At 47.2% G+C, this 14,186-nt stretch overlaps 1 protein-coding gene across 1 annotated transcript in view; it reads right to left on the bottom strand.

Moving 5' to 3' along the window:
- Nucleotides 1–14,186, bottom strand: part of Kif26b (kinesin family member 26B) — a 405,174-nt gene that overhangs the window by 57,534 nt on the left and 333,454 nt on the right. Inside the window, exons 6-9 of the mRNA XM_050142967.1 lie at nucleotides 11,587–11,793; nucleotides 7,342–7,435; nucleotides 5,923–6,185; nucleotides 3,320–3,503 (exon numbers count right to left, since the gene is read on the bottom strand). Coding sequence (XP_049998924.1) covers nucleotides 3,320–3,503; nucleotides 5,923–6,185; nucleotides 7,342–7,435; nucleotides 11,587–11,793 — 748 coding nt within the window. The remainder of the gene's footprint in view (nucleotides 1–3,319; nucleotides 3,504–5,922; nucleotides 6,186–7,341; nucleotides 7,436–11,586; nucleotides 11,794–14,186) is intronic.

The following is a 14,186-nucleotide window of genomic DNA, read 5'->3' as shown; positions in this document are numbered from 1 at the left end:
ATGACCAGGCATGCATGCTGTTAACAGCCAAATGTGTCTTCACTTCCTTGTAGTCTACAGACAGTATGGTTCCTTTGATCCTCCTGACCTGCTTATAACTTAAGGGCTTGAGACCCTGCCCAATGCCCCCTCAGAAATGATCTCAACATTTCATTTTCTGCAAGTTTCTTAGAAACCTCTTAGAGGATATAAATTCGGTGATGGAGGTGGGTCTTGTAATAATAAAGAAACTGGCTCGGCCCTCATAGGACAGAAAATTAGGTAGGCGGAGTAGACAGAAGAGAATTCTGGGATAAAGAAGCTTAGTGAGAGAGTCGCCATGATGCTCCCACTCCAGACAGACGCAGGTTAAGATCCTCTCTGGTAAGCCAGCTCATGGACTACACAGAATATTAGAAATGGGTTAGAACAATATGTAAGAGCTAGCCAATAAGAAACTGGACCTAGCCGGGCCAGGCAGTGTTTGAAAGAATACAGTTTCCGTGTAATTATTTCGGGCATAAACTAGCCATGCAGGCGGCCGGGTGCCGGGGACGCAGCCCTGCCGCTCCTATTTCAACAGTGTGTTGCATTTGTTTGTGTTGCATCTGTTTAGTTATGTAAGGATGGGTTGCATTTGTTTCACCTTGCATGCCTAAGGCACCTGATTGGTCTAATAAAAGACCAAGTGGCCAATAGCTAGGCAGGAGAGGGATAGGCAGAGCTGGCAGGTAGAGAGAATAGGTAGAAGGAGAAATCTAGTCAGAAGAAATAAGAATGAGAGACAAGAACGAAGAAAAAAGAGAGAGTCCTGCCCAGGGTCAGAAGACAGGCAGCTGCCAGCCAGTCAGCCAGGGAGACAGCGGGAAAGTAAGATACACAGAAGGAAAGGTAAAAAGGCCCAAGGCAAAACATAGAGAAAGAGAAACAGGTTAAAATAATAACCAAGATAAGACTGAGCATTCATAACTAATAACAAGTCTCTGTGTCATGGTTTGGGAGCTGGTTAGTGGTCCACAAGAAAGCCTGCTACAGTTCATCACTCTGAAGAAACACGGTATCCGTTATGAGGAGGAGCACTTGCTTATTTGGGGCCTCTCCCCAGTGCTGAATTTGCATGGAGCCTACCAGCCTTTATAGATTCAACAGTCAAGACTTATCATTGGAGAGAACCAGCTCTGCTGATATTCCAATAGCAAATAGAGAGCTATTTTAAGGCCAACCTGATGCTATCTACAAAACAGCGATACATCGACAAAGAATGTTCCTTTCTATCCTGACCAGACGGTTCAAGTCATCTACCTGTGTGTGTGTGTGTGTGTGTGTGTGTGTGTGTACATACACTGCAGAGATGGGCCTACGACGCTGAGCATATTCACACACTATGTATTTAGTTCTTGCAGCAGAGATCGCCCCTGAATCCATCATCAGGCTAAGCCTGTCCCAGTTGGTTAACAACCCTGCTTCCTGCTTCCCCGCAGGGTGACTAATTAATAAACCTTCCCTTAATTGAGTTCTGGCTGCCAAGTCCACGGGGATTATAACTTATATATAAGTAAACAAAATTTCCATTTTAAACAACACTCCAAATCTTCTCATTATGGGTTAGCCACATAAATCCACTGAAATCCTGCCGGGCCTGAAGGCAGGGTCTGATCCTTTGCCTCTGAGATGATGGGGCCCTGGCAGCTGGGAGGGTTTGTCCTTTGCCGGTTGCAGCCTGGACCCTCCCCTTCTCCCACCTAGTTTGCTGCAACACTGGACAAGCCCCTGAGAGGTTTGGAAGCCATTGGTGGCATCTGCCTTTTCCTTTGGCCTGAATTTATTATTTAAAAGCAATTTTCGTGCGCAGCTTAAAAATAAAAAGATGAATTGGATGTTAAATATTTAATAAGTGCTTAGGATTTGGTAGGACCAATCTGGGAGCAAGTCTTCAGTTTTAGCAAATGTTCTTTTTAAATCATTGTGGAGACAGAAATTCAAATTTTTACATTTGAAGTACTTCAGGGAAATCTTTCTGCATGTTCATTGTTAGCTATAGCTTTCAGACTCTAAGTTGCAAACAAGACCAAAAAATAAAAACTGAAAGACCAAAAGAGAGTTGCTAGCTTAGTGTACAGCTTAGAGGGACATTGCTCCGCCCCCCCTGGGCCCCTCTGCTTGGTGCCTTTGGGAGCCCTGGTCTCGGGACCCAAAGCTGTTGTGAGTTCCCCATTGCTGGCCATCTAAGAACTCACTGCAGGCTATGATGATTCTTAGTATTGACAGCTGTTTAAATGGCTAAACTAGTAAGTGTTCCAACTCTCACATCAACTCTGCTAAGACATTACCCAGAACAAGCAGCAAGGACAGGATTTATAGCCAGCGCCCAGGACTGCTGGGAGAAATGCAGTTCAGCGGCTGACTTCTGAGCTCAGGGTCTCCCACCTCCTAATCCCTGTTTCCGGCCTTGAGAATGTTGTGCTGAATGGCAGTGCTTGACATGGTGTGAACTCCCCTTTGAGAATTAGTGTCCTTTAAAGGCTTTAACCCCAAAATAGAGGGCATACCTGTGAGGGATTTCTGCTTATTTTGAAGAAGGGAGATCTGTTTCTAATAGATCTAAAGATCTAACTTGGATCTTTGAGGTAGGAAGACAAAGCTTTAATGCAGATATTAATCCAGATCTAATCTGAGCCACACCTTCCGCTGCAAGCCTATACAAAGACGTGGAAGAAGAAAGTTTTGCCCTTTGCCTGCTTGCGCTCATGTTGCTAACCAGTCTGTTCCTTCACTAGCATGGCAGCCTACTTCTCCAGGGTTCCAGCTTTAACACAGCTAGGATATCTAGCCTCATGGACTGAGCAACTATTGGACTCTTGGGCCTTCCTTCAGAGGCAGCAATTGTGGGATTAGCTGGACCACAGCCTGTAAATCTTTCTGTAAGTCCCCATTTTCTCTCACCATATGTATATATGTATACACATACATATATACATATACATATATATTCATTCTATAAAGTCTGTTATTCTAGAGAATTCTGATTAATACAGGTCGTGACCCCTATGCAACTTGTGAACAGAAAGATCTAGTAGATGTTTTTTCTTTTTTTTTTAATCCCTTTTCTCACACATCCAAGGCAATGGCATTGGTAAATCATTATTGCCAAAGCCAACCTTTTGCCTCTGTACAACTCAAAAGAGAACGTGAGCCTAGAACCTACAATTCTCTTGAATTCCAGACCACTGAGCTGCTGCAAGCGGCTGCCATACCCTCTGCTAAGGAAGAGTGTTGCTGCCTTAGGTGAGGGGTGCTGGCTGGCCAGAGCCAGGCGTGGGGTCGGCTAGGAGGGACTTACTTCCGCCCTTCCCACTCTTCTCCATCCGGTACTGGTAGATGTGCAGGGTGAAGAGCATGTGCGAGTTCCGGTGGCCATCCTCATCACAGTCCTGTTGGCTGCTCCGTCGCGAGGCAATGGCAGCATCCAGGAAGAAGGCCGCCTTCTCTGCGGTGGGGGCCCGCAGCTCGCTCTGGTTCTGCAGCTGGAGGACAGAAAGCGAGAGCTGAGACCTTCGGGCTTCTCTCCTGCCTGGGGAAGTCTCAGCCCACACCGTAAGGCCAGAAGTCCTGAAACCAGGTTCTATACACATGGGCCATTCTCAGCATAGCCATTTTTCTTTTTCCATTTTCATGTATGCGGTATACATGTGGACATATGCATGTCTGCATCTATGTGGGCACACTTGTGTGCATGTGGAAGCCTGAGGTCGACATGGGAATTATCCTTGATTGTTCACTGTGGCAGGGTATCTCAACTAATTCCAGAATTCCAGATATAAATAGTCCCTTGGCTGGCCTGCTCTTTCTCACTTTAGAGAAATGGTTCTCAACCTGTGGGTTTTGACCCCTTGGGGTCGAATGACCCTTTCACAGGGGTCATCTAAGACCACTGGAAAACACAGATATTTACATTGTGATTCATAACAGTAGGAAAATTATAGTTATGAAGCAGCAACAAAATGTTATGGTTTGAAGTCACTGCAGCATGAGGAACTGTGTTAAAAGTTTGCAGCATTAGGATGGTTGAGAACCACGTTCAGGGATAGAATCAGAGGCAGGCTGTCACGCCCACCCAGTGTTTACATGGGTTCTGGGGCTCTGAATGCTAATTCTCACACTTTTGTTGCTAGCACTTTAATGGCCAAGGCAGCCCAGCTTAGTTGATTTGCTTCTGAAAATGAATATTGACCATATTTTTTGGCTGTAACTTGGTTTTCGTTATTTTACAGCTGGCAAGTGGCCGTACGGGGCGTTAGTGGCAGCACATGCCCATCTTCAGGGACTGCCATCCTAGGTCGTTCATCTACTAACAGAAGAGATGCGACTAGGTCTTGACCTTGGAGATTAAAGACAGGTGCTGCGAGATGTGTTTTTACATTTGACAGGGAAGAGACTTGCCTAGTATTCATTGCCGATCTCTCAGTTACTTAACAAAAGCTAATTTGAGGTCACATTTACCAGCAAAGTCCTGAACATTCAGAAGTACACCTGATGTAATTCTCGACAATTATGACAGTCCTAATTGTCAACTGGACAGAATGTAGAATCACTTAAGAGATGGGCCTCTGGGTATGACTCTTAGGGCTATCTCAATCACCACGTAACTGAGGTGGGAAGACCCGCCCTTATGACTGTGACCAGCTGCTTCCGGCTCCTGCTGCCTTGGTGACGGCCTTCATCTGGGAGTCATAATAAAGACTTTCTCTGTCAAGTTGCTTTTGTTAGGGTATTTTATCATAGCAATGGGACAATCTCTAAAAGGCATCTAGAAACACCTAGGTAACTTGAAGGTCTCATCTGTCTTTAAGAGACCTCTGTTTTTGTTTTAGTTCCTGATCCTGAATTTATGCTAGGGCAAACTCGCAAGTGATTAGCAAAGGCGCTGTGGGAGCTGTGTCAAAATTATGTGAGAACCCTGGGTCTGAATCCCAGAACTCCCCTTTGTGGTGGAAAAGGACATCTACGTTTTGGTTCAGTTGAGACAAGCTCTTGTTTCCCCTCACGCTCCCTATCTTCTCTCCATAGCGAGCCAAACGCTGGCATGACAGGTGCATGCCTGATTTAGCTTGGGTTTTTCAAGGAACTGATTTGCAACATGTCTTAGGATTGGTACAAATTACGACAATTTTCTACTCCGACTTCAACCACACCTATAATTTCCAACTGCGAGAAGCAATATTTGGTGCAGGCAGGATCTGCAAGCTAAGACCATCTTTAAAAACTTTGAACTTCGAAGGGTTTTTTAGCGGATGTGTATGCTTTTGAACTTACTATCCAACCTAAACTAAAGAATCACAAACACTTTGAAGAAGAGTTTCAAGAGATCGTTACTTTCATCTCATTTACCTTCCATTAAACAGAGACACTCACTACAGGCCTGACTTCCTGAAAAGGCGAACAAGAGCTTCTATTGGCTTCCATGGTTCTAGCAATTATATCACGGTTCTAATTAGAAATCGGTTATTAGTTTTCCCACAGCACTGCTAATCCGGTTGTAAAGCTGTGCCAGAAACACAGTTTATAGAGCCATAAACAGCCCCAGGAATGGCTGCAGCTATGTGTGCAGAGCAGTAAATATTTCAGTTTGTTGTTAAACAAAAGGAAGATTGTGCTTCCCCCCACCCCTTCTCAAAAGGCGTCAAGAAAGTGGAGGCGATTTCCCCCAAATGCTATGACAATTGTAGTTTCTGCTCATTGTCAATTAGATTCAAGGTACAAATATTTAGGTTGGGCGAGCAGATGGCCCCACAGCTGCAGGCCATAAAGTTCCAGTCCACTTAAAAGTAAACACTCATAAGCCTTTCCCAGTTTGCATGGTACGTGACTCCAGGGCTAAGATGTCCCATCCTCCGAAGGGGAGACGAACCACCCACACCTAAGCCAAGCTTCCAAAGCTGTCACCTGTGTGCCACAGATGGGGTCCTCACAGAGGTACACGCCCGGAGACTGTCCATCCTGGAGGCTGCCCGTGGCCACCTCGGACAGCAGGTCCCGAAGGTTCTCTTCTTTGCCCCACACCTCAACAGCCGAGATCCGGACTGAGAATCGGGCCCCGGTCTTTTCTTTGCGCTCATTGATGAGCTTGAAGAGCCAAGAAATAGCACATGGAATGATGCCCAGGTTCTGCATGGAGTCGTCCCTTCCAATCATGGTGTAGGATTTCCCTGTGGGGGCCGGGGAAGAAAGTGACACAGTTGGAGAGGCCACATATCACTCTCTATAGCCGCAAGAAACAGATGCTGAGGACGCAGGAGGAACGTGTGGGGAACTGGGAAGAAGGCAAGAGTGAAAAGACCAGAAAAACAGCCAACATTTCCTTGTAGTGGTGATGAAACAGCTATAGGAAAACGTGAGAGCCCAAACAAATGACAAGATGAAATCACACGGTACCTCGCAGAGGACCTCAGACATGGCAGGCTATGTGCTTTCTCCATTGTTCCACATGAGGGAGGAAGCTAGGGCTTTCCATCACCGTTACAATCCTTTTTATAGCCACCCCACAGGTTAAATCCACACACTCGGGCTTCATATCCTTTCTCAAGTTAAATGCTGTGTTTGTTTTTTTTTTTTTTTATAGTGTGAACAAATTCCCTTAAAATCAGGATCCCCGCTTTGATCTGTGATCAAGAAGTGAAGAAAGGAGTGGGGGTGGGGCATGCACCAGGCTCTCTGATCACAGGGGATGGGCCCCTGTGACCTCTGCAAGGCCTCTGGGATGATCCCTTCTACTGGGGACCACTTTTTGAGCTTCCCAAATTGCTAACTCATTCTGCATGTCAGACAAGGCCTGGGCGGAAATAGAGGGCTATAGGTGAGGACAGGAAAGAGGGTGTGGAGGGGATTTAAGCCAGTCCTATGCAGGGCTAGCTGGTGGCTCCTTTTCACATGCGCAGACAGGGAGGACCCCTCGCAGTCTGAATGCTGGAGGCAAGGACAGCTTTGCTTCTCCCACTTGGGGCTCTGCTTGGAGATGCCTCCATTAGCTCCGCCCACCTAAATCTGCTCCCAGACATCCCCTGTTGAGGACATGCACACCTTTCCTGCTCACCTTCTGGGACTGCCTATGACCTAGACCAAGCAGGAACACTTTTGCTACTCCGTTGTCACCCCTCTTGGACTTGAAGCTGTCCTACATGAATAGGTGTCCACTTAGGACCGACCCACCCAAGTCAGGCGTGGTTGTTCACTAACATTCTGTTTGGCACCAAAAGGGGACTTAGCCCTTCCTTTCCTCGAAGACCCTAGACCCAACCCTGAAACACAGACGAGATGACAAGAAACATAACAACGTGCCACACAAGAAGTGGCGTTTTCACTCACCCAGCTTGGCGTGGCCAAAACAGAACACACAGCCATCTGCCCCATTCACCACCGACTGGATCACCTCAGCCACCGTTCCGGCACATACTTCAGCCTGGAAGACACAAGAGGAGGCACAGGTGGTAAATGCGCCATGCAGCACCCTGAGGTGCCTTGACGACACAGAAGTGAGTCTACCTTCCCGAGGCTTAGAGCCCAAGTGCCACCACATTCCCAGATGGCCCAGCCTCTGCCACAGAATTCTGAGGGAACTCGGAAACCTTTGGGATCTTCCATTCTTTGCTAGCCTGCATGTCAAGCACATTGGCTCTATGCCTCCCTTCCGTTAACTGACGGTGCTCTCCAGCCTTAGATAGATGAAGTAGGTACGGGTTGCAGGAGGAGAATGTGATGGGTTCTGGACCCTATTCCCCTTTGTCACCTATCCCTCTGAATTCCAGCCTCCTGGGCAAGGCACTCAACTCTCTACTGACCCTCTGCCCACTAGAATCTTACCCCCCCCCACATGCACACACACACACACACACACACACATGCATGCACACATATTACACACACATCTCTGAAACAAGCTAGTCATACTAGAGGGGAAAACATGACTGCCATTTCAGGATGGAATGTAACAGAGGAACATCTTAATTGTAACAGATTTGAGAATTTCCAGATGTACATCTGCTTCCTCGTCCTCCCTCCTTTCTTTGCTCATGTCCCACGTTTGAAAACCTCTCTTCCTATCCAAGCACTCACTGTAAACAGCATCAATTGCCCACACCGGTGTGTTATCTGAAGCGCTCTTTAGCTGAGTGCGCCTCATCCTCAGGGTGCTTATTCCACTCTTTACACAGAGACCAGGTTCTCCATCCCTTCTTTGCCCCCCCTCTCTCCTTTAATGCCAGATGACAGTGCATGCAGCAAACTAGAGGCATCCAACCAGGTTTGTGGACCACCTCAGAGATTCGGAAAATCCCCAGTTAGCATCTGAGGCTTTCACAGCAGCAGGAGGACAGAATTATTATCCCTGTCTCGGTGCCTCGCCTTCGCTTCTGTCTCAGGGCTGGCGTCAGAGCCCACAGAGGCCCCGAGAGCCGTCAAACGCTGGGGCTCTGCAGCCATCAGAGCAATGTGCCTCCCAGTGGGAATCTGAAAAGCAGCAGTCTGGGCCATGAATGCAGTTATTCAGCTCCGTGGCGCAGCTGCGCGATGAATCTAAGTATCTGGAAATCAATTTTCTCTCCCAAACTGAAATTGAAAAAACCGCACTCCCAACAACTGTCAATTGTTCAGGGGTGGTCGCCTCAGCAGCTCTTCAGGGGTCCCCCTCAACCAAGGGGATGGAGGGATGGGGCTATGTGAGGACCATGAGATCTTATACAAGTCCCAGGACTGAGGCAACAAGAGCCAGGACAGCATTAAAGCTGAGACTAAAGCAGTAGAAGGAATTGGCCAGACATGTCTCCGCAAGAGCAGGGAAAATCTACTGCCCAGGAGCCTGCCTTTGAGTATGAAAGGAGGTAGGGTTGGGAGGCTGTCAGTTGCTGGGCCACACATAATATGAACCACGAGAGTCTTAAGTCACCTAGGAGAATCTGGGTTGTGTGTGGAACAAACTGACATTGAAGTCACCAGCACAGAGGCCAAGGGACAGTGGAGGCACAGGAATGGCCTCATAGAGTGTAGGGAGGTCTGCACATTGCCCTGTAGCGCTTCTGCCTACAGAGAAGAGAATGATGAGAGATTTGCTTATGTTGGATGGATAAGGGATGACAATGACCTATAGAAACTCCCTACTGTCCTTCCCCATACGCCCAGAGAAGCAGAAGGCCTCCTGAGCACACAAGCTATGGCAGAAACAGCTCTGCCCAAGGCCCTACTCACTCACCTACAGGTCTGAGTCCTCCCCACCTACGCCCAAGTCAGATCCAGTGAGGTTTGTACCAACCGCGGGTTACCATGCTGCCAAAGCTGTTTGGGGGTAACAAGGATGGCTCCTAATGGCAAGAAGGAATAGGACCAATCTTATCATTACTCAGTGCCAAGGAGATGGTGTTCTTAGAAAGAGGAGAACAGAGTTCGTAGACGCCTGGGGTCACCACAGCGACAGCTGATGCACAGGCAAGGACCCGAGAGTGGCCCTTGACTCTTGGCCAGTGGAATACGGTGCTAATGATGGTGCCTCCACTTGAAGTCAGCACAGCTAGGCCCTGGACACTGCCATGTCCTCAAACCCAGGCTAGCCTGCTGGACAGAAGGAGACAATACAGATACAAGAACGGGTGACCCAGACAAAGCTGCTCCTCACACTTACTCATTTTGTGCCTTGAGGCTTACGGGTGCCAAGCCTATGGGGCTGAGCTGGCTATAATGGTTTTAACTAGTGGTATGAGATTAATGATTATGATGTCATCTTAATAAAGACAGTGCCCGCTGTCCTAGCAGCCAATGAGGCATACATATTGGCATATATATTTGTCATATAAGGACATTGAGACCCAGAGAGCTGAGCGGCTTGCCCAGTGACACACTGCTAGAAAATGGTGACGCACATGCTGACAGGTCAGAGACTTGCTGTATTGAGCGGATGAATACGGTGAATGAGGAGGTGGAGGGATCCAGGGAGAAGCTAAGGTGACAAGGGTCACTGGTAGAGTCTCACTTTCCTTGTCTGTAGTGTGAAAAGAATTAAAAATGTTAAAAATGTCCCTTTCTACTCAAAAGAATCCAAGGGAGAGTCTATGGCTTAGTGCACATGGAAGTTCTTGGAAAGCGCAGAATCTATACTGTTAGACTCCTGTGGAAACAGCAGAATCTATACTGTTAGACTCCTGTGGAAACCGCAGAACATTCTGAAGTCTTTGAAATTGCAGCTACGAGCATCCTGAGCCTGGGAACCAAGCGAGAAATGTAAACAAAGACTAGCAATAAAAATGGCTTCTTTTTTTTTCTGGAATAAATCTAAAACTCGTTAATAGTTCAGGTTTAATTTAGGGTGTGCTTTGGAATCCTTACAACTTCCCCAGATAGCTCTTGAAAAGTTTTAACCCTGTTAATTAAATTATTTGTAGGCCATTTATTAGCCCCGGTGTCAGGTTTAAATTACCCAACCCATTGGGTGGTGTGACATAAAAAGTGAAATGAACAGGGAAACTGCAAAAGTGAATCACCAAGGACCTTATCTTCCTGTGGGAAAACCTGAGAAGCAGTGTTCAGCTTCCCGATGGATGGCGCCCGCGTGCCCTAGTGCCTGCTGGTGGAAGGCGGGAGTTATGTAAACACCAGTAGCCTTGTAATCACATACAACACTGACTAACAGGCTACAAATGGGACGGTGGGAGCTAAGATCCTAGGTCAGCTGCAGCCTTAATTCGCGTACTGTGAAGAGCGCTGCATAAATCTTGGGAAGTACCTAAAAGTTTCTCAGAAAGGTACAGGCCCCCGATGCCTATGCAGACAAAGAGGCCCCCATCTGTCTATATCATGGTTTATTCACATATGGGCCTATTCACTGATTGTTGGTATTGAGGACTAAACCCGAGGCTGGGTGTGCAGCAACATCTGATTGCTATCCCAAGCTCTCCAGTTCCATGTTTCTCCACTGACCCTGGCTGCAGGATACACACCAGCCCCAGTTCCCCTACTGAGCACTCCACGTCCTCACTGGGACTATCGTTCTGATTTCCACTCCCTGTGGATATGAGACATTGCCTGACTTTAATTCGGTTTCCTGAAACATTTCCCTTGTTACAAAGCCAGGCAGGAGTAGCGCTCTAATGGATCAGTCCCTAGCATTTTATTTTAGTTTCCCCCATGACATTCAACTTTTCCTGTTAGCTGCCTTGTTTCTTCTCCCCAGGCATGAATTTCAAGGTTGTGTGTGTGTGTATGTGAGTGAGTATGTGTGCATGTTAGAGGTTGGTATTGGGTGTTCTCTCTTTGTCTCTGCCTCTCTTTGTCTCTGTCTATCTGTATCTCTCTCTCTCTCTCTCTCCTCTCACTGATCCTGGAGCTCATCCATTTGGTAAGACTAGCTGGTCTGTGAGCTCCAGAGACCCTTTCTTTACCTCCCCTGCACTAGGATTAACCATGCCAGTATCTCAGAATATCTGGGGTATTCTGGGAAGCTCAGAACGACTTCCAAACACGGTGATATGGATGGAGACCTTGCCCATCAGAGTATCCCAGGAAACACCCTCCCAGTTCACACTCCATTAGCCAACACTACGTAGCCCGGAGGGGACTTTTGCCCACCTGAGAAGCATCTTGTGGGAAAACCGCATCAAAGGCAAACATCTTCGGAGGAACCTGGCTGCTTCTCTTCTGGAAGGCATTTTGGCCTCCACAGGTCAGGGGGTCATACAAGGTGATCTGCTTCTTCCGTGGATCCACCTTCAGGAAAGAGCTGGATTCTGAGGTATCTCGAGCAGATGTGGGACAGATACGGAGCATGACCTTCACCTGTTAAAAACCAAACATGGCCACAACATGGATCAGAGAGCCGGCTATTTAACAGCAGAGTGGTCTTCTGCACGCGATGGTATACCTATTCATGGTAGTAGTGAACATTTTCATGATACATTATGGTGAAATACACAAGGAATCATCCACCTAACCCTCACTGGGTCAGGGGAAGGATGGTTTATTTATAATTACCGGGTAGAATATTTTGATATGTTCATTAATGCAGAGAAGGCACACTATGTTCTTTGTCTTCCTATTAATATATATTAAAAATTAACTGTGCCCTGGTGGCCCAATTACATAGATGAAAAGCTAATCTGAACTGTCAGGCTATAGGGGCTGGTGCAGTTCCCTTGAAGCTCAAAGATCAATAAACCATGCACATAAAAGTTAGCTTCGTAATTTACTCCCCAGCTCAGCTCATCAGGGCTCTGGGAGACAAAAATCCACAGTTATTAGTGTCGTCATTAAAGCCCCATGAAACGGCCTGTTTTTAATGGCCAGCATTTGAAATGCATTCCAAGGGGCAAGTGTGATAAAAGATTTCGTTTGCAACATGTTATTTGGGATCCCATTACATGAGCAAGGAGAAGCTTCATTTGAGGGGGATGACAGCGTGTCTCTGTCGAAATCAGGAGGCAGTCCACGCTCGCCCACCTTCAGAGTCACGGAACATAAGCATTTCTAGTGCTTATGACCAGTTCAGCTCCGCCCCACGGATAAGGGCAGCGGCAGTCACAGAAATGGACCACCTGCTTTGTAGTCTTAAGATGGACAGAAATCAAACAGAAGGCTAACAGCCATCTGCAAGCTCCAGTCCTGGGAGATTGATTTAGCTCTGTTCTCAGCTATTTTTTTTTGCTATGTTGTTTATTGAGTCCAGCATGCGAATGTCCACAATGCAGATGTGTGGGGCAGACAGCTGCAGAGACAGGAGATTTTAGTAATTTAATGTGGCAGGTAGTGGATGCTCAAGGATGATGCGTCTTCAAATCCTGTCCTCTGTCTGGGTAGCTGTTCGAACTGATGTAGCTCCCATCATTCTTTGGGGGCAAGGCATGGTTATAATTTGTGCATGTGTGCGGGTGTGTGTGTGTTGTAAACACACATGGGTTCCCGTGTGTGAGTACACATGTATATGGTTGCATGTGTGCATACGTGCATGGCCAAAGGTTGATGTTGGGAGTCTTCCTTGATCACTCTCCACCATATATGTCAGTGAAGAGCCTGCCATTTGACCGCAGAGCTTGGCAATCAGGCTGGTGCAGCTAGGCTACTTGCTCCAGGGATCCCCTATCTCTGCCTTCCATGTGCTGGGTTACAGGCGGGCCTTCACGGCCCACCTAAAATTTAGCCGGGTGCTGGGGACTCAAACTCTGGTTGTCACACTTTTGTGGCACGTTCTTTACTGTTCCAGCCATCTCCAAAGCCCCTGGCCACCCATGTTTTAATAAAACATTTCAAACATACAGGAATGTTCAGAGAATAGTGCATATTATGCACAGTGGAGTAAGGTCGTCCTTTTGCGCATCTCAGCCCCGTTTGCTGAGACCTGGGAACTAACCTCCAGTGTACAGAGTTCAAGCAGGAATAATTCCAAGGGTACCAGGCTCATCGGATGTCTAGTGCTATACCCTATCTGTGATTCTCTTTATAGTCACCATATCCAGTGTGGAATGGAGGTCAGGGGTCATGATGAAAGGATACCGTTGGCCTCCCAGCATTAAGACTGTGCTTCTCCTATGTGAGACCATAAAATACTCACTGCCATTTGGAGGTGAGGGTCTGTGTTATACACCCGGCCTGTGCCATCATCTATGTGATCTTATTTAGTCCTCCTGGTGACGCAGAGCATTGGCACACTTACCCAGATTTTACGGTGGAAGAAATGGATACCACATACTGTTGTATTATAGCTACATTCTGTTGTTGTGATAGAACATTCTGCCTAAAAGCAACTTGGGGGAGGAGAGGATTTATTTGGCTTACACTTCCTGGTTGCAGTCCCTTATTGAGGGAAGGAAAGGCAGGACACTGAAGCAAGAACCTTGAAGGAACACTGCTGACTTGCTTTCTGAATCACGTGTTGGTTCACTCTTACCTAGCTTTCATACATAGCCCAGGACAACCTGCCTAGGAATGGTTCCACCCACAATGCTAGGTCCTTTCTGCGTCAGATAATAAGACAGGCCCTCACAGACATGCCCACAGACCAACCTGACAAAGATACTCAATTGAGGACTCTTTATTTGGGTTATTCTAGGCTGAATCAGGTTGACAGTTCATACTAACAAGGCCACATACTTTGGCCCATATCGCTGTAGCTGTAGAGGGTAGGGCTGGACCAGACTTATATCTAGGGCCCCATGCTTTCTCCAGCTGGCTTCTAC

This window comes from Alexandromys fortis, unplaced genomic scaffold (assembly GCF_014885135.2).
Source record: "Alexandromys fortis isolate MF-2015 unplaced genomic scaffold, M_Fortis_MF-2015_v1.1 scaffold_51, whole genome shotgun sequence".
NCBI lineage: Eukaryota > Metazoa > Chordata > Mammalia > Rodentia > Cricetidae > Alexandromys > Alexandromys fortis.
Note: the sequence above shows the minus strand (reverse complement) of the source record. Positions and strands in the feature narration are given on the sequence as shown.